Source organism: Perna viridis, chromosome 10, assembly GCF_037379345.1.
Source record: "Perna viridis isolate PV_CMFRI_1.1 ecotype Kerala chromosome 10, ASM3737934v1, whole genome shotgun sequence".
NCBI classification, from domain to species: Eukaryota; Metazoa; Mollusca; class Bivalvia; order Mytilida; family Mytilidae; genus Perna; species Perna viridis.
The window spans coordinates 2252587-2276233 of record NC_142454.1 but is presented as its reverse complement, the minus strand read 5'-3'; the positions used below and the strand labels follow the sequence as shown (position 1 = coordinate 2276233).

Genomic DNA, 23647 nt, shown 5'->3' with positions numbered 1-23647 from the left:
AATAAACAGTGGACACTCGGGTTTTTTTTTTTTTTATAAAAGGTAGTATTGGAAATTAAAAATGATAGATGTGTATTTTGGTTCGTATTGTTCAAGGTTAGTTTGTTCTTCTCTAAGTACAGATTGGTGAAGACCAAGGATATTTTTTTTCTATTAAAATGCTGTCAAATAATTAAAGTGAATATTCTTATGCTAAAAATTGTATAAATCCAAAATACTCACAATACATTAACGACCATAACAAACTGCGTCTTAAAACATTCTGCTTAGAGAAGGAAAATAACATTTACCATAGATAGAACCAGAAAAAGAGTTAAGATAAAAAGGATTCCAGGCAAAATAATTCTAATACTGACAGTGTTTTCTGCTGAACTTTGGCTTGTATATAATTACTATTTCCTGATGTGGAGATAAGATAGACAAAGATGATGTTGGTAAGCTTACTTATGGCCGTTATGACGAGGGTCACACCACTGAAAGCTACCGTGACTCAATACCTTCAGTAAAAACGCGCGGTCAAAATTCATCTTTTACATGACTTCATCGTGGATAGTATGTGAGCCTTGATATTCAAAAGGATGTAACTAATTTATCTTACTTGTCTCATTCAGGGAGGGACTTTATTAAATACTCCTTAATATAAATAAAACCACGCTCTTTTCATTGACGACAAAGGCCTCGTACAATCTTGTTTGATCTTATAAGGGAATATTATAAATATTCAACCGCCTGTGTATTTCATATGGAAAAATATCGAGTCGAAATTGAATAGGAGAAAATACTATTATTTTTTTTTTAGAATTTCATTTTTTTCAGTGACAAAATGAAACTAACGTATTGTGAAACCAAACATTCCAAATCATTAATGTCTTTTCTGATTCACCAGACTGCATTAATTGTGACATAGTAAACATAGGCGCAGCATGATACACCACAAACTATAAGTTTTTGACACACTTCCAGTTCATTATGGAGACAAGAACTGGTTTGAACACAATTTTGAACAAAATTAGAAATTCAATTAAGTATAAATAAGTTATATTTTAGGGTTCTCATCAAAAACATTTGCCCTCGATCCCTAAAACTGGAAAGAATGTAAGATATGTGAAATCTTATTGCAAAATGTAGATAGGGATTTTCATAAGAATCAAAATTGAACCAATCGTTTTTCACAAGTTTATTTTCTTATAAGGCACACTTTGGCCCGTCATTACTCGAAAACCGGGAGAGATGTAGAAAATCTAACTGAAAAACGCAGGCAGGGATGTGCGTAAGGATTCTTAAAATAAAAAATCAAAATCGGACCAAAAAATTTTAGAATTTTTTTTAGGCGAGGCCCAATACTGTATACCTATATAACTTTAAATGAGTTTGAAAAATAATCTAATATGTAAAAAGCTTGTAAAAGCAATTTCAATATGAACTCGTGTACAACAGAACATCAAAATCTGAATGACGATAAACTATGCCTATCAATTATAAGTACAACACATATTTTCTACCTTTTTTGCCTCTTGTTTTCAAATGGAGTGCAGTGGCGGATCCAGGGGAGAGTGCAGGGCCATTTTCACGTGTAAAATTGAGAAAATATGACAAATAATGTCCTAGCACCCCCTATTTTTCAGGTCTCACTAACCACTTCCAACGTTTCCATTACTTTACATGTTAAAAAAGTAATTTTCAAAGTCTCGCAGTGAATTCCCAGGACAAATGATATCTTAAAGTTGCATACCGTTGTGAAGCTTGGAAAGTAAGGCTTCCAAAATCATTATGCTAATGGTACGATGATTGTAGAAATTTTTCACAGAATTTACTTGAATAAATAATGCTGAAAATCCACATTTTTACCTGTTCTGCTAGCTGACAGCATGGAGGCAAATTACTCACACATGTAAACAATATTCATACACTTTTGTAGTTAATTACATATATGATTTTAAAGTACACATTCTCAGCTTTATTTTGACCACATTTAATCATAATACACACAAATAATGCACTTACAATGCATATGTCTAGGTTCAGTGTGTTTTTGGTACGACATAGGGGGAGGGGGGTAGGCCATTTGACCCGGAAGTGGTTAGTGAGACCTCAGAGGAACCCCGGTTGGCTCCCGTCCTTTTCAGTGTCTAGATCCAGCCTGGAGTGGGTACAAAATGTCCAAAAATTATAGGGCAATCCGGTATGCCCCTCAGTACGATGTGTAAAATTTTAATAAATCCAATAGGTTTGACTCAAATCATCGTAAATAAACTAAAGTTAAGCGGACACCAACGACGATGACACGATACGAAAACCATCTGTCCATGTGTCTATAAACTCCTTCTAAACCGCTCGAGGGATTAATTTTAATGAAACTTTAATATAGGAACTGTCGAAAACACTAATAAAATGTTCAACTGGAGCATTGTCCGTGTTTTTACATGTTTCTACATTTGATTAAGTAGGTCATGGTACAAAAATGTAGTTCGTGAGAATTTTTTTTCTGTGATATGACAGGATATTCTGAACGAAACTTCTCATTAACTTAGTCATGGGCGGATCCTGAGATTTTGAAAAGAGGGTTCCAAGCTACTATTTGCTAATTGTGTCCAAATGAGTTTCAAATAGTGGGTTCCTATGAAACCCTCCGACAAAGTAGTTGATAACCGTGTATATCAATTGAAGTCATCCATTACAGTTTTTTTTTTTATTGATTTGCTTTGTTTTTATCAAAGTCCTTGACTTTTAAAAACAAAAAAATCTTTAAATTGACGATTTCAAAATTTGATAAGCACATATGCTTGGTATTCCAATTTCAATACTTATATACATGTAATTAAGCTATGACAATTATAATATCTGTATCATTTAATTGGGCTATGTGCCTTACAATGTAACTAACATTAGAAAACGATTATAATATTCGTAACAAAATTATAAAATTACAAAACTGGATTCAAATTTCAAATGTAAAAGTAGGCCATCTCATTAATTATAGTACAGCTACATGACGATACAATGCAGTTTAGTTTTGATTAATGAAATATCAAACTCTGAACAATATAATCGATTACAGTTATGGTTGACGACGACGAAACTTCATCTTTTAATTTACTGAATCAGCGAAGACTTACAATAATTTAATGTTCGTTATTGTTATAGAACCTTTGTCAGACTAGGGATGAAACAAAACTCCAAATCCTAACATAAGTAATCCCTTAATTGATACAGAGATGTGTGTTTTAACTCATTAATCAAGAATTACCAATGTAAACGTTTTGTTGTCGTCAAGGAAACACATTACTTTGTTTTAAGTACGTTAAGCGTTCGTTTTACTGTCAATATTACTCGTAGTTATCACCGTTTACCACGGCTGTGATCTAAAGACCTTAGAAGCAGGACGTATTAGTCTATTTGTTAGAAAACGTTTGCAACCAAACCAAAACGTTTAACTGTCGAGGACGTGGAGAGAACCTTGTAAAATCGTTTTTGGTCGCCATGACAACGTTTCCTATTATAGAGGATTCTGGCCTGTTTACAAGATCAAAGCTTGTCATCATTTTAGTTTCGATTATTTAAGGAATGACTGTTACACTTTTTCGGTGTATGAAGAAATAACCTCAATCATGTGCACCACAGACATTGAGGTTATTTCTTCATAAACCGAAAAAAATAAGTCATTCCTTGAAACAAAGATATGTTATAACAATTAGAGGACAGCCATTTGATTCTGAGTGGGCAGGCATATTTTGTGGGGTCAGAATATTTACCTTTGAAATTTTGCTGGTCAGAAAATTTGTTTTCAACCACATTGGAGCAAGATTATGTATTCCCATTTCGCTGCATGGCGTATCTGGACTGAGGCCACAATAATTTATTTTCTAGGTGTAGACCCCTGAATATTTATTTTCAACATTTTAGGGCCAGATAATTCATTTCTAAAAATTGCCAGCCCCCAACACCCTAATAAACAAATGGTCGTCCCCTTAACAAGATTTTTTTTTCGCAAAACACTTACAGCTCCGTGTCGGACATAAGAGACTGAAGTGACTGTGCAACATTTAGTTGTACTTTCTGGCAAAATTATATGAAACTACAGACACTAGTAATAAAGCCTGTTTACTTTTTAGGAATCGTGTAGGGTTGTGTAAACTTATAATAAATATGCTCGTTTTACAGTGAAGTCCGTCTATACCAAAGCCCCTTGGGTTGTAGTATGCCCCCGGTCTATAGCGAACCCCAATGTCATAGTATGTCTCCGGTCTATACTGAAGCCCATAGGGTTGTAGTATGTCTCCGGTCTATACCGAACCCCCATGGGGTGCAGTATGTCTCTGGTCTATACCGAATCCTCTAGGGTTGTAGTATGTCTCCGGTCTATACCGAACCCTAGGGTTGTAGTACGTCTCCGGTCTATACCGAAGCCCATAGGGTTGTAGTTTGTCTCCGGTTTATCCAGTTCAAAATACATTTAAATTGAGTATGAAATGACTTTAAAAAGTGTCTGGTTTAGACAGGTTTTTAGTTTATCGGTTTTACTGTGTTATATACACCAAACCTTCCAACTCACGGGCAATACTTCAAAAGCGATTTTTTTTTCAAGTAAATCAAGATGTCAATGATCACCATTAAAACAAAGTTATAAAAGTGATTTTAACAACTGATCAGAGAAAGATTCAATATTGTAGTCGCCTTTTATAACAAAGAATGACAAACAACTTGTTATATTTTCAATATAAGACATTCGAAACTTCATTTAAACCGATAAAGATCGAGAGTCGTTGAGTAAATTATTTTTGTATTTGATTATAAATTGTTTTCTTTTAATTTCTGTCATAAAGCGGTGACTATTGTAAGTGTATTTTGGTGTAAGAAGTGGCCAAGATCAATTCTGCGGTCAGTCGGTTCATGGTATACGAGATCCATCTTCAACATACCCAAATAAAACACGAAGTTCTATTGTAAACTTTATTTGTCATGCCAATATTAATGGAAACTCTACCAAATTTCTGACAGCCGTTTACTGTACTTCTACCAATATGAATAGACAAGTCTCTCTCCAAGATGTTTTATTTCGGTAATTATAGAAACAAGTCGTGGGTTCAAGTGCTTTTAGAATTTTGAGAAAACAAACATAGAGATTTGAATAGTGTAAGGTTAAAGCGAGCAGATTATGTATTTGTAAACTTTTAAAGGTACCTGAAAACCATTTTTAATATTTTTAATGATACTCTAGTTTTCCTGGTGTGGAAAATTAGTAGATTTATGATCACTTTTGTAAACATTATTGACATAATTATCTTTAAAACGTCTTCAAGGCCAAATAAATAGATAGCAAAGCCATGATAAATTGTCATAAAACTTTCCGTGCAGATTTTTAACTATATATATTCGTTGGAACAAGCGATTTTTGTAAAGGCAGGAGTTAATGCAGTACATCTACGCTTGCTGATTTTAATGAAAAAGTTTTTTGTATACATAACAAGGTCAATTTACGACTGTAAATGGTAGTTTGGATCCTCTAACAGTGATTGGTCATAGATGTGGAAAAGGGGCGGTTCTTTTCGTATGGTAAGGTAAATCAAATAGATATTTTAACTACTAAATATGAAAACTAAATCTCATCAATAAAGTTCATTTATTTGGAATTGAGATAACATTGATTTTTCATCATTGAATTATCATTCCAAAACCGATGACAACCGTAAAGAATACAGATTTTCTGATGAAAGAGCTAAAATTTCACAACATGCGTGTCTAATACATTTTGGAGACATTTATATCTGCATATCACATGATGCACATTGAAAAACAATAGGAGAATCAATGATTTGCTTTCAACAGACATACAGACAGTAATTGACAAATGATTGTTTACACGAAGACATTGTTAACAATGATTTTGGTTGTGATGATTCTCTGGAGTACGTGTGCCGTTTCTGGACAGTCCGTGTTCTACAATGTTACGGAGGAACAAGGAATATCTGATTTCATCGGAAGCCTTGCTGATTCTGTAAATCTGGAACAGGATAATGACATACGATTCACCCTCCTGGTAAACGGATATCAACATTCGTCAAAATTTAATTTGGATGAAATGACTGGTGACCTGTTTACCAAGGAATCACTAGATAGGGATAGTATCTGTCCGTTCGTTGATGACTGTACCGTACAAATAGCAGCTATCGCTAAGTCAGAGCTCTCAGATGCTTTGTATAGCATTAAGATTTATATTAATGTCATAGACATCAACGATAATTCGCCGATATTTGATAAAAACTTGATACAGTTAAATTTGATTGAAGGTACATCCTTAGGAACTTCGTTCCCATTTAATGGTGCAAGTGACGAGGACTCAAGTCAATTTGCAGTACAGAAATACGAAATAATCGATGACGTTCCCTTTCGTGCGGTCAAGGACACTTTTACAGATGGTAGATCTATGCTTAAACTTATTGTAACGGGAACGATAGACAGGGAACAAGTTGCGTCCTACCAATTTCAAGTTCAAGCCTATGATGGCGGAGAGCAACCCAACGTCGGGACGGTTATGTTTAGCGTTATGGTTATGGACGTAAACGATCATGCTCCAAAGTTTACACAAGAAATGTACAACACAACCATTAATGACGACAGTCCAATTGACACAGTAATCACACAAGTGTTTGCTACGGATTTAGATCAAGGAGAAAATGGATTTGTTCAGTATAGGTTAAGCTCTTTACAGAGCGTCGAGATCATATCAACGTTTCAAATAAATGAAACTTCCGGTGAAATTTACTTAAAACAATCTCTTATCACGCGTTCAAAGGAATACTACAGAATAATCATTGAGGCTAATGACAGTGCAAAAGAACCGTTGATTGCTCAGGCTTTAGTCTATGTCAGAGTATTAGATCATCATAATAATCACCCACAAATTAATATCAATCTCTTATCAAACAAGCCGTACGCAGAAATATCTGAACACGCCAGTCAGGGGGCCACTGTAGCCCATGTTGCTGTTTCCGACCCGGACACCGGTGATAACGGTCTTGTCACATGTAAACTGGCAGAAAACGTTTTCAGGTTACAGAAATTCGATACAAATGAGTATAAAGTTGTTGTATTTTTGGTTCTAGACAGAGAAACAAACCCTCAATATGATGTCATGATAAAATGTCAGGACACCGGAAGTCCACCAAAAGTCACTAATAAAACTTTCAGTGTTGTCATTTCTGATGAAAATGATCAGGAGCCGCGATTTCTACAAGATATTTACACAATATCATTGCCTGAAAATAATGATATAGGTTTAAATATAATCCAAGTTTCGGCCGTTGATGATGACTCGGATCAAAATGCTGCTATAGAGTACTTTCTGCAAAATAACGACGAAAATGTTTTCTCCATCAACAAATTAAGTGGAGAGATTATTTTAGCTAATTCATTAGACAGAGAGATTCAGTCAAAGCACAGTTTTCTTGTTCTTGCTATTGATAAAGGGACGCCATCTTTGACGGGAACCGGAAGCGTTATAATAGATGTTGAGGATATTAACGATAACTCGCCTTCTTTTCAAAAACGACAGTACTCATTTTCAGTGTCAGAAAATTCTTTGCCCAATATTATTGTCGGTGAAGTTCGAGCCGATGATGCTGACTCTGGTATCAACCAAGAGATTTATTATGATATCCTGAGAGATCATGGAGAGCAGGCACCGTTCGTAGTCGTTCAAAACGGAAGTGTGTTAGTAACTGTAGCACTTGATAGAGAGCATAGAGGGAGATATAGTTTCCAAGTGATTGCTTCGGATCAAGGCAATCCGTCTCTTAATTCATCTACCGAAATATCAATAACTGTCAAGGACGAAAATGATAATATGCCGACGTTTATTTTCCCATCTAAAAATAACAATACGATAACCATACCGTACAAAACTGCTGTTAACTCCGTTATAGGGATTATCCGAGCGTTCGACAATGATACAGGGATAAATGCTCAATTGTCGTTTTTTGTCGAAAATGGCAATATTACTGAATACTTTCTTCTAAATAGTTACAGTGGTGAAATTTTTCTTGTAAAGGAGTTATCAGAAATGAACATCGGTATGTGGACATTTGAAGTCATTGTTCAAGACCGCGGTAAAATTCCTTTAAAATCAGTAGCAAATCTGACACTAAGTGTTACTCGTGACTTATCGGCTTTATCAGCTGGAATGGAGAAAAACTTAGTGACAGCGATTGTCCTATCCACTGTTACTGTTCTGTTGGCTCTTCTGATTATTTTTACGATTTATCTACTGAGACGGAAAGAAACAATGAGTAGAGGAAGGCTTCACTCGGGAAGCCAAGATTCAAATTCACAGAAGACATTGGACGGAGAGGAGGCCGGCTTTGTACAAGTGTCTACCCCTGTATATTACCCACCAACTTATACATTGCCAATACCTGTGGCATACAGTCGGCCGCCACCACCATCTTATTCGCCGCCATTGGCACCCATGTCAGATGACCACGTCTATGCACATGGTTCAAAATTCAATACAATCCAACGATCAATATCCTTACAGGTTGGTATATAAAGTTTGCCTCGTTTTGTTTTTATTTGAAATAACATATTTTATAGTATCTGTGTTTAAATTCCTCCAAACTCAATTTCGTTTTATTTCATTGAGATAAAAAACACAGAGCTGCTTGCTTTCAACATGTCTGCTTAAGAAAAACCTGGGCTGTGTTTGTTTAGCGGTATATTTTTGCTTTGATAGTAAATTGGCAATAATTTTATGATTGGAAGTGACTGATAAGAAAAAAATATGCTGTTGAAGTTTAGGTACTTTTTTGCTTTGTCAATACATTTTAGCATTATCTAAGTAAAAATACCGTAATTTTTCCTCTACTTGATAAAGGCAATAATTAGATCATGTATATGTCGGTGTTCCTTCTACTAAACTGATACAAGCAGTAATTTAGTGTCAATCCCACTACATGTATTTGACATTACAGTTAGCACGGGGTGGTGTGGTCTTGAAGTTACCGGTCTGAATTAATACTATATGAGTTTATGGTACTTAGAAATAATTTATTGGTAACTCTAAACATTAACGGATACCCTTATCAGCAAAAGTTATTAGAAGAGTCAAGTCCGTTAAGATTTTTACAACCATTTGAAACGGGTTGGATAGGGATGAGGTTTGACAAGGCGACGTTATGCCGGGTTGGGTACAAATTTCAATAGCTGCTAAACCAAGGCTTGAGTAGTATTATATGTCGATGTACAAATAAGACGAGATTTTATGAACATTAAATACGGATCTAATGCGGTAAAAATTACAGGTATGGGGTTGTAAAGGCTGGGATAAATGATAGATAAACCCTTGATAAAGATCTGACAATGAAATCGCCCATATTGTTAACAGTTATTGTTTAACTTCAAAGTGTAAAAGCCTACATTTGTAGGTCTTTGATCATGGCTCTTGATTTCAAATTTTACATTATTTCAACAAAAGTGAACGTGTTATGGTGTTTAGTAAGAGAAATGTGCCAGCAGTTTAAAGACGGGTGTGTAATGTCTTATGTAGTTCTTATATTTTATTGTTTTTTTTTTTTTTTTTTTTTGGTTGAATTTTTTTATTTTGTGTGTGTGTGTTTTAAGTCGCTAATATTGTTAGCGACTTCTTGCATTCGTTATTTCAGTACTTAATATTCACATGTGGTTTGCATAAATACGCCACGTAATGCTGCAGATCCTCGCCGTGTTTTACCGCCATAGCGTCATAGTTCTAGCTTCATACGTGATAAAAATGTACCTCTTAAGGAGGTAGACGTTGGATAAGGGACATAACTCTTAAAAATCATTGGAACGTTTGTATTCAGCATTTTACATCAATATTATGTAAGCATCTATTTAACTTTGATTGATTTTATTCTGCTTCAAAAGGCAGCTTGAGAGGCTTTGGTGAAATTGAATATGATACAAACATATCGCTGATTTCAAAAGTTATATCCCTTGCCATAGGTCTACCTCCTTAAGTATCACACACATGTGTTCTACGTGTGTTTCTTCCTTGTACGAAAACGGGAAGTTTTCATGAAATGATCGGTTAGCTTTGAACATTACCGAGTTTCCGATTCGGGCACTGAGGCTCGTTACAAGACTGTATAGGTTATATATATTGACACGCCCCGGTATTTTTTAATATTCATTGCCATCTGCTTAAATTGGTCCCTAAACTGGTTCCCTGGTCAGTCTTATAAGATACCCAAAGATCGCCACAACGTACCTTTTTAAAACATATCATACACGTGTCTATGCGTGTTTTTTTTTTATTTTTTGCTTGTATTAGAACGAGAAATTTACAATAAAAGATAAAATGATCGGTTAACATTGAATTTATGTATTATTACCCAGTTTCGATTCAAATACAAGCGTTCGTTACAATTTATTATATAAAGGTCATACATGTATATATTATCAGGACACCGATATCTATATACAACCATTGCCAGTTGTTTAATCTTGTTCCGGATGATTGAAAACATTCGGGTCATAATGGTTACGAAAGAGCCCGCGATAATATCAAGGAAACCAAATTTTAGCTGAAGTCACCCGTTTTAGAGCCTATCGCATTTGTATTATTTCGGATGTTGAAAGTAAGCCAAAATCAGTGAAAGTGAATATTTGACGATTAGCGACTTTGAAGACTTCAGTCTGATTTTTTTATGTTGTCGCAAAAGGACTGACCAATTACGTAGATATTTGTGCTACGATAATAGCAATAGGGGGATGTAACATGAGTTCCTAACATACATTTTTTTTATTATTTTAGTACTACATGCACAGTAGTCGATATTCAAATATTCTGTACGTATTTTCGGTTTTCATTTAGATTTTTTCTACATGGTCTAAGAAAACAATCCTTATGAATAGTGTCCCCCTTTTCTACAGGCAGTGTCACAAGAACAAATGTACAGATAAATATCGTTAGAAGAAAATACAATGTACTTTGTTTAAATTTTCTTTTGACACGCAAAATAACTTGAGCTTGAGCAGATGACAAATTTACTCAAATTTTACAAATCGTTATTAATTTTATTATTTTTTAAGCGGAAATCTTTTGATATTTAAAAACTATATCTAAGTAAGAAAAGGAAATTAATGAAAAAGTGAGGTGTTTTAGAGATAAGGACATTGTCTATAAACTTGAACTGACATTGCTCCTACGTGTAAACGTTGATAACCATTATACAAAGGATATTATTCTGCAAGTTTATTTAATGAAAATATAATTATATATCCCAAACATTATTCTATATTATACCTTATAAGAACCATGCAGGAACAGGGAATATGTTCTAGGTCTGCATGCCGTTTTTTTTTACACATTTTCTTTGGTTGGAATTCAGTCTGTAGACCCATTCTTTATATGTGCATTAGTTGGTACAATGAATTGATACAATAGTGAAAATAGAGTTCAGATTTACTTTGGTTCGATCACACCATACAAAACCTGATGGAAAATGATTTTCCGCAGGAAACATAGATGTTATTGAACAGTATAGTTGTAGGCGTACTTGGATATATCGAAAAATATTAGATCTATAAACTCTTGAAAGACGCCGCATTGTTTGCACGTCTTTTAGACATGCATCGTACTTAATACCAACTTGTTTACGATTAGAATTACGAATATATTGTCCAGCATTTAATGAATAAAAACATAAACCATGACCATGAATTTAATACGAGACGTTGATAAGATTGTTAACATGGGAAAGGTCGATCAGAAAATCATAGACTCGGTGACACTTCTAATTTGAATATCTTTAACAAGTCATTAGAACCCTTGTGATGAATAGTCCTATTTGAACTTGCAAAGGACAACTTTACTACCAATTTGTTTTGCCCTCTTTTTTATCACATGGACATCTGACTTCTAACAAAACATCGTATTTATTGGTAGTCCTCTGAAGATCTTATCTCTTTAATTACAAGCAGTCATTTTTGTTAGACTCTGAAAAATAATGTAAAATAAAGCACATGACATTCGATTTTGTTTTCCTGTTATTAACAGATTAACCAATTATCGGATGAAATTTCTAATTTCGACGACTAAGTTTTCTTACTTTTATGGCATTTTATAAATTATAATTCTTTGCACCACCAGAAAGCTATTAGATCTAGGCAGTTGTTACATGTATATGCAATTGTTACATGTATATGCAAATTGAATGATAGTCATATAATCATTTTATATTTAAGCTTTAATCGTGTGACCAGTTAAAATAGCACAGTAGTGTTATATAAGCTCGCTGGAATTCTATTCTATACTTTGTTACTTCATTATCTGTATTTTCATATTGCGATTTAGTCTTTTTTGGCAAAGATACAATTTAAAGTTTTGCAATAAGTGAACAAAATCCCGTTTTAGAAATGTATTAACATATGAAATACGAAATTCAATTATTTCGATTACAACCCAGTAATATGTTTAGTAAGCGTATACAATTTAAGGGGGTACACAACACTCAAGGGAAATAACTCTGTAAAAATCAGCAAAACGTTCTATTTTATTAACGCATCTTAGTGATCATAAGTTTTGTTGATGGAGCTTCTATGTGTTCATTGGAATTATTCCCATGTAATATTTAGTTAGAATTTTAACTACTTTCTTGAAATTTATATATTTTGCTTCTATCAAAGTTAAACACTGAATAAAATTTCAAGAATTTAAACGAGCCAAATTTATTTTAGAAAAGACATTTGGTACGCCCGTAAATAGTGGTAGTAATATTGTTTTATATCCAAATTAACACGTGATCGATAGAATCCCGAATTCACATGTATTTTTTTTTCGTTGCAGCAAGAGGTACGACAACCTGATACTAGTTTGTTTAATACCAGTTTTAGTTCTGAGCCACCGATTAGGGAAGACATGGAATTAAATGACCAGGAAAGACAGAGAAATCAATTAATGTCTATTGAGTACCAGAGGTCTCTTCTCCGAATACAGCAGTGCAAACGTTCTCATTCTGTTTTGGTAAGTTGGAATGAAACTAAACTTGGTTTTCATAGCCCCGAGCCCTTTGTCGTAGAAATAGAAGGGTCCATATTTTTGGTAAGCTGTTTACTGAATTTAGACCTGGTTTTCAAGGTAGGCCCTATTACCCGCCTTACAACAACAAGGTAGGTCCTATAACCCGCCTTACAGCAACAAGGTAGGCTCTATTACCCGCCTTACACCAACAAGGTGGACCCTATTACCCCCTTACAGCAAGAAGGCGGACCCTATTACCCGCCTTACAGCAACAAGGTGGGCCCTATTACCCACCTTTTCCATTTTTTTCTAAACCGTTATCAAGTTCCTCTTATTACGTGTTCGTGTATTTTTGTCGAACGTCAGGTTAGCAATGTCGTAAAAAAGCAATATTCCAAGAATGTCACTTCCGCTGAACAAAACCTCTATAGCTTTGATCATAGTTATCGTTCTTACACATGCGCTAATCATAATAAGAACCATGTCCGTCCTTTATTTCTTCAAAACAGGTGCGTCCGAGAAAAAAAAAACAGTTACTTTTCATATCGCAAAAATGTGCTTATCTTAACGTTTGTACTTGTATTCAGTTATATCATCCTGTTATGAGAGTCGGTTGATTAATCCAGATTGTAAAATCAAATACGAAAAGAATTCAGGGGAAATGTAAGTGTGTGGGAAGTGGTATCTTATTTTGTTGAAACTATATATTTGAATTATCTACTTCAAACGGTTTGCCCCAAAGAACAGGTTACTTTTTTAAAAATAATTATGTGATATCTTAATATAATATATTAGAGTAGGGTTTTGAATAACCTTTTCGTCTGTTATAACTTTTTAACTAAATAATTTGTTTCTTGGATATCACGTCTTTATACGATACATTTTACATTTCAGACAATCTAAATTCAATTGCTATGGTGGACACCTTACTAACTCTCGCGGACCACATTATGTAAAGACTATAGATGCTATTTGTATGTAAAAATTTTACTAGTTGATACCACATGTTCTGCGCTGACCGCCACCTTTGAGATTTGTGAATCTACGGATGTCTTTCATTACCTGATACACAGTTAGATTAGTTTTACAAGGTATTGTTTATTTAGTTTCATTTAATAATTTTCTCTTTGAAAAATTTGTGTGGTGTAATGAGCAGTTGTCCATCATTTTATTTGGGTATAAATGTTTCTGCACATTATACTTCTCAACTCATGCGGTTTTTTATCTGAGAATGTCGAAATTACACTGTTTAACTTTTTTTATGGAGCAAGAATAAAGAATGGATTTAAAACCTCTATGAACTTCCTTTCTATTTTTGAACGTTGAGTGTATCTCAATCATTAGGAAAGAATTACGAATTCCTTTATCGTTTGTTTTCCTGACATGCATTAGTTAGCGACTGGAACGATTCCAGCTTGCACCCGATCTGTCCTACTATGCGTTTTTTGGTGCAGTAAAAGCCTTTACGCTTCCTTTTTATGCGTTTGTTATGTTGCATTATATTTGCGTTTCTACGATATTATATCTGAACTATACTATGTATTGTAGGTGCAAAGTTGTCGAATAATGAATACCATTACCATCGGTCATTATCGCCGGAACCGGACATAGTATAATGAGCTGCACCGCTACCCAAGATAGCAGAAAATACAGTTCTAGTCATATGATTGTTAATTTTGATATTTCATGATTTATTAAACATATTTTCTAAACAAAACCACGAATGCTTTTTTATGTCTTTTTTTCTTCCACCAACAAGGTGTAGTCATGCAACAACACTTATCTAGCCCAACTTTGAAGAGAAATATTACAAGCCATAATAGTTCAGGGGCAGAACCTCTTGTTCTCGCCCTTTAAAACATTGCTCCAACTAAATCCCAAAAGTCCAAAAATCTCCTACCTTTTTTACAATTCTACAAAAAAAATACAAGTAACAGAATGGAGAAAAGGTCATAAATAATGTGTACGTGACAAGTAAGAAATGCAATGCTTTAGTTGGTCGTGTTAAATGCTTAATATGAAAGACAGAAGTTAGCTATGAAATTTTAGGGTCTTCTATAGAATAGAAGCCAGATGTAAAGACGGTATAACCAAAACTTATATTTTTTTAAACGAAGAAAGTACAATTAACAGTTGACACACAGAAAACGCATGAGAAAAAAACATGGGGCACTACAAGTAAGGAAGCAAACTAGCAAACAATAAGAAAAAACTGGGAGAAATGACAAGATACTTCTTTATCATGGTATAAGCACCTCATTGCTCCATCAAAAAACGCGTTCCAGTGGCGGGTGCAGCGGTTGACATTCGTTTTTGTTTGACAATTAGCCATTTTTAAGGTAACTTTTTGTGAAAAAGCTTTAGGAAATTCATGGAAGCACGATATCAAGCAATCGCATGTGGTTGTAAAGTGTTTAGTTCAATCAAACCCACACAGGTCCCCTATTTGAGGACAAGTTTTATCATCACAAGGTAGCAGTGAACATTGCTACAGGAGTAAACACATTAGACACGATACTAATTGTTATTCCATATATATGAAAATTTTTTTTCACGGTTTTCATTTAGATGAACAATAAACGGACCGAGGAACTAGTAAGAAATTGGTCACTGGCTTCCTAGCTGATAGTTCGATTGAGCGATAACCGATAAAATATTCAATTTTGTTTTCAAATTAAAAAAAAAAGGATGGCGTCAATATTTTTTTTTTAATTTCTAAAAGAAAACACTACAACAAAGTATATTTTGGAGTCCAGTTATACAAGGCCTATGCTGTCTATATTTGATTTCATCGAACAAAATACCCCGCGTAAGCTGATTCCTAAAACTTGGAACAGGAAAGGTTTTGGATCGAAAAACTTCATGCCATGAACCTATAGATGAAAAAAAAAACAGTAACCAAATCCGTAGTAAACTACAATCAATGTGCATAGGAAAAATGCAACATATGTTTTTCATATGTTTAGGAACACCATGGAAAGCCATATGTTTAGGACTACCAGATTAATTCATGAAATACAAGTGAACGAAAATCATATGATAATTTCGTGTTTTCATTAGGATTTCATATTATGAAAAGAGGATGGTTTTCATGTGATATTCAAAAACAAATGATATCAAGTATTTTAAATGCATAAAGCATATATTTACCATACTTATCCTAAATATATGTTTCCATATGTTTTAAAACAAATGAAAACATATGATGCAATTTTGCCAGTGTATGGACTGATTTCTTATCTGCCCTTTTTGTTCATTTTTAAAACGTAGGCTTCATGTTTACAACCCCTGCAATTGTAACAATAATATCTGCGAACATTAACATGAATAGGCCTTCTTACAAGGAAGATGTTATTTTGTAGATCTTTTTTATTTGATACACATTAGTTTCAATCTGTTTCTTCCAATTTTTGCTTCATCGTTATTTTTTAAACGACCGCAAAAAATTATCGGTGGTATTAGTGTACCACCCTGCCCTCGTTGGGGTCCATTAATTTTCTTTGAGTAAAACTTAATGCGATTTCCTTTGGAAATTTCAACACATTGTTCCTAGGGACATGGCGGAGGGCCATATAGTTAATGAAGATATTTATCCCCTTTTGAAAATAAGGGTCTAAAAGAAGGAAATAGGTATTACCATTAGAACTGATAGGAAACAATTATTTTTTATCCGATTTTAATATTTCAGATATGCCAATGCGTTCCTTTTGAAATTTTGTATTTAGGGTCTTTTACAAGATGGACATATCTTTAACCTTTTTGGAGTTAAAGGGAAACGAGATTGGGTCACGCTAAAAAAAAACAACTTTTTTTTTATCATGGTCCGATTTCAAACCATTTTATTGGATTCCTTAAGAAAATCCTTGACTGCGTTTTTCAATTTGATTTCAAATATATTTACGGGTGTTGAGTTACAAGGGGCCATGCCCCCCCCCAAAAAAAAAAAATAAAAATAAAAAAAAAAAAATTTGTCTTTTTAATTTTCAAATTTTACTAAATATAGTACTGTAAGTCCCTAAACTTAAAAGTCAAAAACTAATATTTTGTCCACAATGCAAAGCTCGTCTTTAAGTTGTTGGATTCGGAAACAATTTATTGTATACTTTTCAATTTTAATGGTGTATAGACTCATGGCAGTTACTGACTACACACAACACAGGTAAGTTCTTTATGCCCGCCGTATTTTTTACAGGGCAAACTACCACACACTGCCTCGACATTGTAGATGACTCCCTGATTATGACGATAATTATAACCAACAATGCCCTCTATATTTTCATCGACACATATGTAATAAGTAGCAGGACGATGTGGCCATTCAGTTTGGGACATGATGTAACCATGGTATTCCATGTGCCAATCTTTAGGACATGTCCATTTCGCCGGTATCATTAGCGTTGTCGGCCGTCCAGTAGATTTACAAACTGCACACGGAGCTTCTTTAAAGTTCATACTTTTGGGGAAAGGTTTGCTTTCATGAACTGAATATTCTACACCATATATGTGGCCTGACCATGGATGCGAATTACTGGTATATTGGCGCCATTCTGGATTTTGTGGAAGACATAAATAGTTTGCGCCAGATCCGGGCTTGTTGAAGGCCTTCCCACCTATATAACCTTTATACAAATTAAAACAATGATTTAATGTGAAGTAGGCAATGTCTGTAAGCGAGCACAGCATTTCTTTTTGACCAGTGTTAGGTTTCATTGTAAGTGACAAATAGTTGTATAAACAGTACTTACTCATAAGACTATTTATATTCATTTGAAATAAAATTATCATTATAATATATGAATTATTAAAACATATACTAAGTAGTTTACACTTTTGCCCCTGTCCTAACTCACGAATTCCTGGCCTCTGTATGCCTCGTTACGTTTTCACTTCAAGTTTAATTGGTTTTTTTTTTATTTTTTGTTTATTTAATTTAAAAAAAAATACTTGAGTATATAGGGGAAACTCGTCCTCTGTACCCGTGTATAATGATGTTTTGAGGCCAGCTGCAGTCTGTCCTTTGGTATAGAGATTTCGATCCTGGTCTTTCATTGAAGACCAATGGGTGGCCTTGGGCTGACATGTTCATCTCGATGGGGTTCTTGTCCCTTTGAAATATATACCATACCTATTCTCGTTACACGAACAATGTGTATCTTTACCCAAACCGCAAATGAATTTGTTCGTTTACTTAAAGTTCTGTAATTTTGATATTGTTTGAACTGAGTTTGGGAGGAAAGAAAAAATAACGACATTGATTGCAATATGACGTTCTCTTAATGTAAACAACGTACATAAATTGCTTTTCCATTTTCAGACAGTAAAGAAATCGTTTTAGTTTTTAAAATAATTATTAAAATGAAGATACTTATATTCATTTTACATTCTCTTCGCGATACAATACTTCCAGACAATCAATTATGCACCACGCCAACTTGCACGTGCATGTTGCTGATGAGCTCTCCGCTCTCGCTCAGCTTGAGCTGTGCTCGCTAATTATGAGACAGGTGAAACCTGAAACGCTCCAAAGAAAATTTTTTCTTTTTTATCCCTGTTTCATTATACCTGTAACCTTTTCATCTAAACTCTTCATTATATACGTTTGAATTGACCTCATACACGCTCTGAATCATTTTGATACGAAATGTATTTTGGTCGAATTGTCCGTCATTGGAAAAAATGTGGAACCTACAAACTGCGAAACGTGTTTAAAGATTTCTTTTATTTCATTTTGCTTCCTTGTTTTTTTTTTTATTTTTCCCGTTTATTTTTCACCCGAATAATCCAGTCGTTATATTACGTTCCCTCGCACGTTCGTGCAATATGATATCTGCTCGGGCTAATATTTATTAATTGACGAGTTTTAACCAAGTCAATTCGTTATGTAAGTCCCGTTAAGATTATAAGTCTCGGGTTGATATAGCATGTGATACAGATTTTGACATGTAATATTCAGTATATATCAACTGTTTCCTGCTTCAATCAATGGCTTCATATAAAGTTATATTGCAATAAAGTTGGTAACGTTTAGTTATTTCAAGGGAAGATGTTTTTAGGTTATGGCATAATGATTAATGATTAATATACTAGATTTTTTAAATCGAATGCATTATTTATACTTCTCGATCATACATCAGTCCTATGGCGTGGTGCCCCTGAGGCTGATGCCAAAAACATTGCGCTAATAAAGCTAGTGTCGTGAAAACGTCATGAATTGATTCATATGATTAAACTATCAGTTTTTGAAAGGAAACAAGCAAAAATGTATAACTTACCACTGTAAACCAATTCAGAACCACCGGGACAATCTGATCTGCCCCAGCGAGTATACACTCCTCCTCCCGCAGGACTGTCGTTAGATTCCGAACATTCTGAACACTCCTTTGTATCATAACCTGTGAGTAACATATCCTTACAGTGTACATACTATAAGCTCATTTTTACGCGCGCACATATAAGTGCGATTTTGTTATTTAAGTCGACATGCGATTTTACTTTTTTCCCTATCTTTAAAAGTTCCACAATGCATGTTTAATTTTATATATGTAAATTAAATCGCATTGATTACAAAATCAAAACATACAAGGCTAGTGGTCATTACAATGTGTCTAAGAATCCTAAAGCAATTTTATATTTAAAATGTTCGGTAGTTGCAGGATTTCAATGAACAAAAAATAGTGTAACCTTTCGCTAAGCCAGGAAAATAAATTGGGTAGAAGCCATCTAGGTGTTTCAAAGTAACATAAAAATTTTCTGTACTTAATATATGTGCGAGATTGTGATAATTGTCCAAGGAAAGTTATGCTTTAAAAAGGTACTTGCCGTTTAATAGTGTATTTTTGTAGAATGAAGGAGTTCTGTGAATAAACTTATAGGTGTGTTTAGTCTTTAAATTACTTACTATGAACTCTAGAAATCAACACGAAAATAACCGTTGCAGCCAAGGAAGGCATGAGTTGTCGCTTAATCATTGCGCTGGAATAAATGTTGTAAAATATACTTACATAGGTGATACTTTCATGTCAATTGTTTACAATCCCTATATCTGACTACATTAATTGCTTAACCAAGAACTGCTTTCATTTTTCGATTAAAGAACTTTTCGTACCACGATGCATGTAACACCGAAATCGTCCGAAAATCTGCAGACTTGTATAATAAGTGAAGCGTAGTACAAATCAAAGACTGAAGTCTTCAAAGTCGCTAATCGTCACTGTCACTGATTTTGACATATTTTAAACATTCGAAATGGTACAATTGCGATATGCTCAATATAAAATCGGTGACTTCCGCTAAAATCTTTGTTCCCTTGATAATATTGCGTACTCTTTCGGAACCGTAACCGTTATGACCCGAATGGCTGTATATAGGCTAAAAACCACTAATTCCACTTCCCATAGGCTTCTATGCTAATTTCACAATATTCAATGGCTTCTCTGGACTTTACCTTAACTTTAACCTGCAGGCACGAAACCACAATTAATTTTCCCACTGTCTTCTTTATAGCCTTTCTGTAATTTAAAAAAATTCCACCGGCGCAATTCAATTCAGATTTTCAGGGACGTTAATTTGAACCTTCCAACAACTTATATAAAAAATATAAAAAAATTTACCATTATTTTTTCAAATTTTATGCATAAACACAGAGATACCCTAAAAAATGACCCAAAATGGCTTCTGGATGTCACAAACTTGACCTTTTTTGACCTCACCAAATCACAACCTAAATGTCAAATTTCTCATTTCAACACATCTACTAAAATAATTTCATTATTCCTCTTCCATTTGAGCACAAAAAGTATGAGAAATTCTGAAAGGAAGTGTTTCTAAAAAATTTTTGAAAAATCCCCTATTATTATAGGAACTATATTCGTATACAACGAAAAGCTAAGGGCAGATAATTGTGGTCTCGTACCTGCAGAGGACTATATATCAGCATGATTCTACATATGTCAGCTCACAATCCTCAGAATGGCATGTGGGGTTAGCAGACTTGCAGTGCAGTACTGGTCACCGGAAGTGAAGGGTCTATAAATAGCATGGGAAATCCCAGTGTTTTCACAAGATAGGGGTATATTTAAAAATCATTATGGAGATTAGGCTTCACATCACAAGAAGCAAAATGCACCTATAAAATGTACAGAAATGTTTTTCCTTTCAGAAACTGTTTAAATTTTCTAAATAAGATGAGAACTTTTTTCACAGCACTATGAGGAACAGGGGTAATTTCTGCGTAGGACTATTTTTGCGTACGTTCCAAATGCTCATTGGTTGAATTGGTGGTCTGTAACCTATAGATATCGGTGTACTGATAATATATGACCTTTATATAATCAATTGTATAAACGAACGCCTGTGTTTGAATCGGAAACTTGGTAATATTACATAAATTCAATGTTAAGGGATCATTGTATCTTTTAATATTAATTCCCGTTCTGATACAAGCAAAAAAACACGCCTAGACATGTGTATGATGTGTTTTCAAAAAGGTACGTTGTAGCGATTTCCGGACCGCTTATGATATTGCATGAACCAGATTTAGCAGCTGGCAATGAATATTCATAAATAATGTATATGACCTATGTAGTCTTGTAACTAGCCTCAATGCCTGAATCGGAAACCGGGTTATGTTCAAAGCTAATTGATCATTTCATGTAAACTTCCCGTTCTTATATAAGCAAGAAACACAAGTAGAACACACGTGTATGATATTTAAGTAGCTGTCCTTGTAAGAATCATGCAAAATCTGAAAAATGTGATACACCCTAAAAAAGGCTACATATTTTTATTTCTGTAATTAAGTTGTTTTATGGGTCTATATTATGAAATATGTAATTATTCATTCAAATCTGCCTGCTCTTAGGAGATAATCAACACTGAAAATCCAGTAGATTCTATTGTATCTGAGCGTCATTTACAGAGTTAATATCCCTTAATTTTGAAATCTACAGTGCACTCAATAAATTTTTATCTCCTAAGAGCACGGGTTATATGAAAAACCACATGTTAATTTCTGTTTACTATGACATTTCTAACAAAATATCAAAAATAAAAATATGTAGGCTTTTTACCCATGAATCACATTTTGCATGATCCTTAGCTGGAGTGCTACTTAAGAGGTACATTTTTTTCTCGTATGAAGCTGGAACTATGAACACGGTGAAGATCTGCTGGATTATGTGGCGTATAGCTACGCATTAACGCAAATCATATGCGAATATTAAATACAGAAATTACTAGTGCAAGAAGTCCCTAACACAATTAGCGACTTAAAAAGATGTAAATGTTCACATCAGTGCCCTTGTAGCATCTCTGTCGCATGCTCAAAATATTTATAAAGATAAGAATTTGCATAAAATTAAAATAAATTAAAATATATACATGTAATTGACAAACCAGTTAATTGTTCTCCTAATTACGTTCCACTTTGGACTTAAATTAAATGTAGAAGAATAAACACGACAGTTTTACAAATAAACATTTGACGAATCTGATTTTGCTGACATATGTTAAACACACATAGAAAGAGCTCACTATGTCGTCTCATTACTTACATGGCACGTCTCTTGCCCTATCAAAGCTGTGGAAAAAAACGTGAATTTCTCAAACTTATATAGAAAGGTACTCCCTCGCGCACATGACTTAATTGATCAGGTTTATCGGCAGCCGCGCCAGCTCATATTTCTAACAACAGATCCAAATAAAAATCTGGAAAGTCCGAAACAAAGTTAAACTTATTCTTTGACAGAATTGTAATGGCTACAATGTATTCAAATAAACAACTGCGCCATGAACGCATGATATGCCAGTCTCCGTGACTGAAAGAAATTAAATTTTTATATAGCATATGAAATTTTTAATGCTGAATTTTACCATTACAAGACAGGGATGGGATTTTTTTTATCATATTGACTTCTTAAAATGACAATATAAAAAAGTCCCATACATCTGAAACTAAAAATCGAATTTCGTCCCAAAAGTATGCAGACCATTAACCATTAGAACATTATAACAAAAAAAAATTACAGGGGCGATATGTGAAAAAAAACAAGAAATTACGAAAAAGTCATAAACTCTGAAACTAAAAATCTCCAAAAATTATACAGACCGTTAGACCACTATAACAAATACTTGTTTATTGAACAAGGTATTCTAAAAGTTATAAACAGTATGTGAAAAAAGTCCCTTACAATATCGGAAATGTAAATTTCCCCAAAATTGGAAAGTAGGAATTTCACCAAAATGTATATAGACCTACAAACAATTGTAACAAACAATGAAGTAAATCCATCTTGCAATTTTCAAAATATGGGATTACACGTAAAAGCTTCACACTCCCCCTTTTTAAATAAGGTCTCATGACTCAAAAACTAAAACTGGAATTTTCTTCGGAAAGTATACAGATCGATTTATTATCATAACAAACAATTGATTAAGGTGTTCTACTCCTATATCTTTATTTTAAGCATTATAAATTTTCCAAACGTTACATTCCCACTATATAGTTATAGGATACACTATTCCTTCATAATGGAATTTTGGAAATTGAGTGAAGAATGACAATATCTTGACCGGTTATATTGGAAATTAAAAATTGCAGTGTCCTTTTTACCAGTTTCTCAACGATTTTTCATCGCCATACACATATACTCT

General features: G+C 34.0%; 2 protein-coding genes across 2 annotated transcripts; one reads left to right on the top strand and one right to left on the bottom strand.

Moving 5' to 3' along the window:
* The first annotated feature begins 5277 nt into the window (after positions 1–5277).
* Positions 5278–14721, top strand: LOC148604139 (protocadherin beta-13-like). The gene is made up of 4 exons (XM_088549202.1): positions 5278–8533; positions 12824–13000; positions 13892–14088; positions 14546–14721. Exons 1-3 carry the CDS (start codon positions 5849–5851, stop codon positions 13898–13900), a joined length of 2871 nt encoding a protein of 956 aa, XP_088405328.1. The 5' UTR covers positions 5278–5848; the 3' UTR covers positions 13901–14088; positions 14546–14721.
* A 2233-nt stretch (positions 14722–16954) lies between these two features.
* On the bottom strand, positions 16955–22624 carry LOC148604138 (uncharacterized). Its single transcript, XM_088550509.1, has 4 exons — positions 22549–22624; positions 19896–19969; positions 19270–19389; positions 16955–17616 (listed from the first exon to the last, which is right to left on the bottom strand). The coding sequence occupies exons 2-4, from the start codon at positions 19963–19965 to the stop codon at positions 17135–17137; spliced, it is 672 nt and encodes a 223-aa protein (XP_088406635.1). The 5' UTR covers positions 19966–19969; positions 22549–22624; the 3' UTR covers positions 16955–17134.
* Between the last annotated feature and the right edge of the window lie 1023 nt (positions 22625–23647).